This window comes from Rhamphochromis longiceps, linkage group LG3 (assembly GCF_057381845.1).
Source record: "Rhamphochromis longiceps isolate RC_006_pf linkage group LG3, R_longiceps_female_GT1.1, whole genome shotgun sequence".
In the NCBI taxonomy this organism is placed as follows: Eukaryota; Metazoa; Chordata; class Actinopteri; order Cichliformes; family Cichlidae; genus Rhamphochromis; species Rhamphochromis longiceps.
In genome coordinates this window covers 38,637,282-38,646,010 of record NC_140559.1, presented here as the reverse complement: position 1 = coordinate 38,646,010, position 8,729 = coordinate 38,637,282, and the positions used below count along the sequence as shown (strand labels likewise).

General features: G+C 43.1%; 1 protein-coding gene and 1 pseudogene across 1 annotated transcript in view; both read left to right on the top strand.

Annotated features, from left to right (window-relative positions):
* On the top strand, positions 1 to 1,621 carry LOC146674534 (E3 SUMO-protein ligase KIAA1586-like; annotated as a pseudogene).
* Positions 1,622 to 2,907: 1,286 nt separating this feature from the next.
* Positions 2,908 to 8,729, top strand: part of arhgef40 (Rho guanine nucleotide exchange factor (GEF) 40) — a 46,986-nt gene continuing 41,164 nt past the window's right edge. The window contains exon 1 of the mRNA XM_085396835.1: positions 2,908 to 3,172. Within this exon, the coding sequence (XP_085252961.1) occupies positions 3,170 to 3,172 (3 nt within the window). The 5' untranslated portion in view covers positions 2,908 to 3,169. The remainder of the gene's footprint in view (positions 3,173 to 8,729) is intronic.

Here is an 8,729-nt window from a genome sequence, read left to right as displayed (position 1 = left end):
ATGTTAGCTGAACAGAAGTACCAACAACAAACAAGGCCTCACGGGCAGTGCTTTAAGTGGGCCGGTATGCGCCGGTACTCAGTACCGCCACTTCTAAATATAGCTCTTGAGAGTACCGCCACCTCTCCATGCGCCCAGAACGTGCTTTTAGCGTACCGGTACTCTCATTTGCACATCTGTTATAATCGTTTGGCTGCGCTGCCGCTTTTCAGAGCGCCCTTCACAAGCACGCTTCCTAATTCGTCCCACCGAGAGCAGAGACTACATTACCCATACACCAATGTGTTTTAAAGTGAAAAGCGCATGCGTCGCTTTTGCCGTTGTCATGTCAACAACTCAACGTGGTCCGGAGAGGGTGTGTAAAACGCGCAAACAGCTGCTCGGTTAAAATACAAAAACAATGAACACTTAATATGCTCTCCTGGCTTCAGACTCTGAGTAGTAAAAGAACAAGGTCAGAATCAGAGGACTCGCTGGCTGACACCCCACCGAGCCAGAATGATATCGCTGCAGGTCAGACGCAAGCTAATGAAAGCTGCACCAGTGCCGCAGCCGCGGACGACGGCACTTTTTGCGACGACGAGGACGAGAATGACACCATTTCTACCGATGACAACAGCCGCGTTAGCGAGCATGAGTGGCCAGAATGTTGGTCCCAAGCACAAGTCCGGTATTTCTCCACAAATTACAAGTGGCTGATCAGCAGAAATCAAAAGTTGGGTTGTAGTGTGTGTAGTCAAGTTTGTGCTCGCGTGGACATGCAGCAAGGGCAGAGAGTGTCGCAGGAGTGGAGTGGGTGCTTAATCTCGTCTTTTGGAAGGGACAAGGCTGCACAACAAAACTCACTACGAAAGAAAATAAAAGAGCACAGAGACTCAATTTATCACAAGAAAGCAGTTGAAATAAAAGAGAAGGCAACACAAAATACAATGCAAAAACACATTGAAGATGTGAGAAAGGCTGACTACGCTTCAACTTCAATGTGTTTAGAGCAGCTTATAAGATTGGCAAGCATGGGCGTCCCTTTACAGACATGCCAATAGATGTCCAGTTGCAAGTCTTAAATGGTGTCAAGATGGGCAGAGTTCTGCACTCTAATAACTCATGTGCAAATATACTGGATCACATTGCAGCTGAAATGAAAAAGAAGGTAGTCAATGACATAGTGATGAATGAAAGAAAATTGTGTGTGCTCACTGATGAATCCACTACAATAAGTGGAAAGTCTGTGCTTGTCGTGTGCCTGCGGTCAGCTATTTCCACTGAAAATCCAGACACAATATTTTTTGAACTGATTGAGCTGCAGGGGACCACAGCAAAGGACATCACTGAAGCACTGTTAGGATGTCTTCATAATAATGGCTTTGACCCTCACTACCTACAGGAACATTTGTTGGCATTTGCTTGTGATGGAGCCTCAGTGATGCTTGGGAGGAAAGCAGGAGTTGCTGCGCAGCTTTGTTCCAAATTCCCTTACCTGTTTGTCTGGCATTGTTCCAATCACAGACTGGAACTGGCAGTTTGTGATGTTTTGAAGGAGGTAGGAGGAATCAACCACTTTAAAATATTCTTAGATCAGCTTTACTCCCTCTCGCATCACCAAAAAACCAAAGGGAGTTAACCGAGAGTGCTCACAATGTTGGACAACGTCTCCTTGTGATAGGCCGTGTTTTATCAGTGCGTTGGGTTGCTTCAAGTGAGAGAACAGTGAAAGCAGTATGGGAGAACTACCAAGCTCTGCAGGTACACTTTACAAGTGCTGCTGCTGATACCAGCAGGGACTCAAGAGAGAGAGCAAAATACAAATTATTTTATAATTTATTTTATATACATTTTGTTAAAAAAAAATTTCAATACCTTTTTGCACATTTTATTTATGTTCAGTAGCTCTTTCTAGCTCAAGCAAATCCACAAACTAATAAAATGATTTATTATTTTGTATAAGGTTGTCTGTTGACTGTTGTATATAAAACCCATTCAATATAGTTGTTGTTACCTCAGGGGAGGCGGAAAAAGAATAGAGTACCGGCACCTCTTTTGGGCCACTTAAAGCACTGCTCACGGGGGATGTGAGGAAGAGACAGAGGAAGAGGAGCTACAAATGTATTCTCCACTCGTGAAAATGTGCTACATGATGCTCTGTGCTGAGTGTGCATAGACGGAGGGTTTTTTATTCATTTAAAAACAACTCTATTGCCACTTTACTTCGTGTGCAAGTCTGTGAAGTGGCAGGGAGATTTTCCAGTGTCAGTACTTGAATAATGCTGTTGTATATCATGGGGTTTGTGGTTAAGAGACTGAAATAATGTTGTGCATGTTTCTCATCGTATCCACTTTTCCACAAATACTTCTTTAACTTCTGAGCCTTTGCCTCGGGTTTGATAATTAAAGGCTCCACCTTAAAACGGGTGGATTGTATTGAAATCCCTGATTATTCACTCTGAATTATTCTTGGACATTGCAATAGGCCATCTGACAAATTAGTTTGCTTCTGAAGGTAGCATTGTAAAGTTTATCCAAATGAATTGAGGTTTGCAAATGTGAAACACCTACATTGACTGGGAGCTGAGCCCCCCTAAAAGTTTGAACTGTACATAGGATGGGCCCTAAACTGAGCCCACTGGTTCAGCTGCCAGTGTGCTACATTTGATTGCACACAGACTCACTTAGCTTATCTGCCCTTAGAATAGAAGCTCACAATAAAACATCAGAGGTTTCTAGTGGCTGGTGGCTGGGTGGGGTAACGGTTTTTCATTGTGCATTCATTTAAGTTACCACTGGGGGAAATGGAAAGTTTGAGAGGAGAGAGAGGGACTGTAGTTCTCTTGTTAGGTGAGAGGAGGAAGAGGAGAGGGAGGTGTGGGGTGCGTGGGACTGCCGGGCAGGAGAGAGGAGGGGTGGGGGAAGCAGTGCAGCTCGGACATTCCCAGGCTGGGAAATACAGCGAGACAGTGTGGAAGTGGAAGGGAAAGAGAGGGGAGGAGAGCTGCTCCTCAAGTGCCGAAATCTTACAGAAGGCGAGCTTTGAAGGGGACACGAACCTATAAAGTAAAGGAGTTGCAGCTTGATTATTGTAACTGAGACAAAGAGAAAGTTTTGCGGAGAATGCGCAGAGGAAATGAATTCAGGAAAGGACCCGAAGACTACGTAGGAATTCCTGACTGAAGTCATGGTAAGTCCCCTGTTTTGTTTTTTGTTTTTGTGTGTAGAAATCTTTACTGGTATTGACCAGTCGTCATTGTCACAATGTTTTTGTGTAACTTTTATGCCCATGGATATAAATGATCTTGTTTTACTTCTTGAATGCATGACTAGTGCATAGATGATCACACATGTGCATTTTAAACTGAACAAGAAGAAGGATCCCTCATTCATCTCTGACAAAGGCTTGCTCTTGATTTGAGAAGATGTTTAGTCAGCAGTTACAACGCTCAGCTTAGATCCCAATGGCTCTAAATCATAATGATACGATTTAAAATGTGTGACGTTGGTGATTTTTGTGGCCGACTTGCGGAGGGAGTAAGGGACTGCCTCTAAAGTGAAAAGAGTCCTCTGTTGCATCTCTTGGGAGTTTGACTAACCATCTCCTCCCACTTATGGTCTGATCAGTGACATACAGAGGCAGACAGACTGGGAGATGGCAAACACATGCAAATGTGTCTGATGAGAAGTTAAATCAAGAGGATGCCAAGTTAACAAAGAAAGTCTGTGACTGTATTTCAACTTCTGCGAGTTGGGTGGAGCAGTTTGGCAGGGAGAGGAAGAGAGAGAGCAGAAAAAAAAGGGAGAGCTGTGCAGGGAAGGAAGAGAATAAAAGAGAAGGGTAGGGTTACTTTTTTTTTTTTTTTAGGAGACTTGGAGAGCAGCGGTGGTGGTTTCAGTGATGCTGCATTTTCCACACTGGACCTGGGAGAAAAAGCTGGAGAGAGGGGAAAAGGGGGAGGGAGCAGAGAAAGGAGGAACAAGGGATGGCATGGACCTCGGGGAAGGACGAACATGTGCTGTGCAGTTTTGTTCTCCTCGATCCCCAGTTGGGACAGTTTAGAATGGAAAACAGTAACAGATGTACACACGAAAACACAGAGTCACAGTAAAGCGTTACGTGGAGAGAAATCAAACTTTTCCCACAGTACTGTGCTCATAAGAGTTTATGTAACAAAAAGCCCACCAAAAACGTGATTGCGCATGGACACTCACTGGATACTCTATCAGCTGCATCTTTGTAGCACTGGGTTGGAGCCGTTTTTGCTTCCAGAATTGCCTTAATTCTAAATTGGTGCAACAAGTTGCTGGAAACATTCCTTACAGAGTTTGGTCCGTGTTGACATGACGGCATCACATGGTTGCTGCAGATTTGCTGGCTGCACTTCCATGATGTGGCTGCCATTCCACCACATCGCAAAGATGCTCTACTGGATTGCGATCTGTCTGACTGTGTGTGTCTGACTGGAGTCCATTTGAGTACAGTGAACTTACTTTCATGTTCATGAAACCAGTTTGAGATGCTTTGAGCTTTTCGACATGGTGTAGCTTCTGGCGTAATCTTCTGCTGCTGAAGAGATGCTCTTCTGCATACTGTGGTTGTAATGAGTAGTTATTTGAGTTACTGTTACAGTTTGAAGAATTCTGGCCATTTTCATCTGACTTCTGACATAAACATTTTCACCCAGAGAACTGACTGGATATTTTCTCTTTTTCAGACTGTTCTCTGTAGAGGCTGTGTGGGAAAATAACAGTACATCAGCAGTTTCTAAAATACTCTGACCAGCCTGTCTGACATCAACATTCAAATACTTAAATCACCTTTCTCCCCAATTCTGATGCTCAGTCTAAACTTTAAAACTCCATCTTGTCAAAGTCAGTTTCTACCATTTGCTTGGCTGATTAAAAATATTTACGCTGACCAACAGTTGAATACCTAACAAGGTGGACAATGAGGGTGCATTCCCATTCAGGGGCAAACAAGGCTGCTAACAAACACATGTACATAGGCGCTAACATAAATCAGCAAACACAAAGTGACACACACTCAAACACATACAGCAGGGCTCCCTTGTGAAAATTCCATTCCCTCTGCCCAGAAATCTCTGATTTTGAAACTAATGGGATGTACCAGTCCTTGAGTTTGGCAAGGCAATCCATCAAAAAAAAGGAAAAAAAGAAAAATATGTACAGTATTATGAAAGCTATAGCAAACCATTTTCTGTGTTTGTTTAAACATGCTTGCAGTGCCAGTTCAGTGGAGATAACTGCACTAGAAAGAGCCAGACAGGACAGAATCATGTTGTCAATCACAGCAAACAAAGTTTCCTGTGATTGTTCAGAGTTTCTGACACGTAGAGTGCATACAGACCGAGGATGGCTACTTTTCAGCTCAGCAGCTTGCTGTTTGGGCCATTTTTATTGGACATTTTATCCAACTTCATAATCACCAATCTAGCTTTTTCCGCGATAATATAAATGATAAAAATTGTGGTCTTTTGCTTAAATATGTATTAATATTAGACCAAAGAACATAGAGCAGAAGGCTTAAAAAGTCTGCAGTTTTCTTGTAGTGAGCATTTTAGAAACGTCCAGCTCACTGTTTCTGTTTTTGGACCCAGAGCCACACCAGAATGCTCCAATAAAACCCACTGCATGCTTTCTGCACCAAATGGCAGACAAAATGTTAACTAAGTGGTAACCAAATGGTGTTTAGCTGCTAATGAAACTCAGATTTGCATTTTTGATGTGGACGTGGAAAGAAAAAAAAAAAAGAGGTAAACGGGTGTTTATGTTAACAGGTTTCTTTTTTTGAACATTTATTATCCCCCAAAGTGTTCATGGCTGACATCACAGTTTACCAAGGATTAGAATAGTGCCGATATATTTATAGACTTTCCCAATAACAGAAAATTGCTGTTACTATAATATCTAGCTAGCTATTTTTAACTTAATAAGAGTTTGTGTCACATTTTTTAATCTAATTTTGCTCTTAGTCTGAATTTAAAACAAAGTAGTTGCCAAATCATTTGACATCCTTTCATTTTCACTCTTATACTAAGTGTTAATAAATGATAACAAAGCACTGTTTGTACATCAGTGGAGGGGCAGTTAAGCTGGTGAGCTGCCATTCTGTTGCACTGGGTAAAAAAGGACCCTTGTGTATATGGGATCAGAATGATGCCACCTTGAAATTGTAACGCGCTGCGGACACTAAAGCGGTCGCGCCAGAATGTCACGCTAAAAAGAAAGATTCTTTAAAATACAAGGGGGAGCAAGCGAGTCAGATACCACGGGCACAGAGAGGGAGCAGGTCTGATCAGAAACAGTTTATTACTAGGCCAGGGAGCACAAATAAAACACCCTTAAAATGTACATAATAAAATGTTTGCTCTCTACTAAAAACAATTCTAAAACCCATAAAACTACCATTTTCTACATTCACTAAAACCCCCCCTGCTATAATTAGGCCACATGTTCAGTATGGGTCCATCAGCAGGCCAGGAATTCCTCCTTTAGAGCAGAGTCCACGCCAGCCCTGTCTTCAGCAGACAAGAAAGAGCCACCCATCTTCTTGTCCTTCCGCTGGCCCATCACTTCCCAGCCCGGCTTGCGTTCTGCACCCGAATCCATGATGCGACCACCGCCACAGCTCCCCTTGCGTCGGTGTCCTGCAACATAACAAATAGGGGCCAGAACAATGGTCCTGATAGGCCACCTCTGGACACACCCCTGCCTCAGCAGGTGGTCCCTATCAGCTAATTTGTCCCATGTGCAGCCAGTCCACAGTGGATAAAAACCATGTCACATAAAACACTAAAAACCATGCAAATAAAACACTCATAAATAAACACTAAAAATCAGAATAAAAACAATATACAAGATAAATACAAATTTCCACTGTGTGACAAAATGAAACCGAAAAACCCCCCATTTCGGTTTCATTTCAAGGTGGCATTATTCTGATCACTTATGTGTAGAGCATTCACCATTAGACAACATAGTATTTACCACTCCCACTCTGCTGGCACTGCTGTGCTGCTTCCACCTTAACAACAGTGCTGAACTTGTTCAGAGTAAATGACTATGCTCGAGAAAATTCACAGTCCATGCAGCTATGAATCATTTAGCATGTGATTTTTAAATGATGATAGTCATTGTTGATATCAATGAATTTGCTTTTGGGTGGCTGTAGTTCAAATGGCAGAGCCTACAATCATTCACAAATTAGGCCAATCCCCAAAGAGCCGAACCCCTACAGCCCTCCAGTGGATGGTGGGTGCACAGAGGGATGGATCAATGTTGCTTCTTACGGATAAAGCGAAGCCACCAAATACTCTCCCCTGATGCTCTACCACAGGGTGAGGGCCCAGTAACCCTGCCCCGCAAGGGTTCGCTAGATCTCTAGTTTATTAGATCTGTAATTGATTAGATCATTAAGATCTCTTAGTTATTAGAGATATAGTGAAGTGATAGGGTTGTCTGAGTCTTTCTTGTCTGGCCCCTCCACTTTGTCATGGGAGACCCTGGTGAAGAAAGAGCTGAGCATGAAAGTTTACCAGCCAGGCTTTGTTCCTACTGTCACCTAAAGTCACAGGCTCTGGATAGTGACTGACAGAATGGGATCACAGATACAAGCGGAAATTAGTTTCCTTCAAAATTTCCTTCCTTCAGGCATCTGATCAGGACACCTGTATGCCTCCTAGGTAAGGTATTACAGCGATTCCTACCAGGGCAGGTCCTGGGGCAGACCCAGGACTCACTGGAAAATGTGTCTCGACGGGTTTTGGAAGGACTGGGTGTCCGCCTGGATGACCTAGAAGAGATGGCTAGAGTGATGGAAGTCTGGGCTTATCTGCTCATACTGCTGCCCAGTAGCTCGAACCCAGATAAGCAGCAGAAAATGGATGGACATTTGTTTGACTGATACATGCGTATATCCCTGAAATGTTGGCTAATTTGTGAAATATAATTTGTTAATTCAGAAACAAAAGACAGCCAATTAGTTTTCTGTCCATCTTTCAGTTCAAAGACTGGTCAGCTGTGACCCCATGTGCCTGCAGAGATGGCTAGAGTCATAGTTCAACAAACTTTGTGCTAACCCCTGCCCCTCGCTCAGCAGACATCTGCGCAGACTTCTCAAACATATACAAAAATGAGGAGAGGCATGAAAAGCAGGGTTTTTTCCACAGGAGTATTACTATGCTCATAAGCTGTTAACTCTGGGATTCTCTACATTCCTGGAAGTCTAATGATTTAAAAAAAATGTATGAAACTCCCATTCTAATCATTTATATTTGTGATTTTTTTTATGTTGCAGTTAATGAATTCAGAACAGCCCTCACTCCTTCAGCACTTAAATAGTCTAGAACAAACCATAAGAAATCCCTGGAAGCCGATTGACCTACAGTAGGTCAGATCAGATCTGGCTGTACAGGCTTATTTAAGAAAGCAAATCAATGTTGGGCCTCCCCCCTTTCCCCCTTCATCCTCCTTTTGTCTGTCTGCCTTTTTTCCCTTGCTGGCTTCGCTTCACTTTTTCTTTTTCCTCATTCTTTCCCTGTCAGCATCTTTCTCCTGTTTTCTTCCTAATCATGTCACTTTCTATCTCTCCTCCATTCACCGAAGCCCCCTCCCTGTTCTATCGTCTTCCTCTCTTTCTCTGTCCTTCATGTACATCTGGTTTCTATCATGGTTGCTGCTGCTCTTGTTTGCCATCGATCTCTCCCACTGGTCAGCCTCCTTTT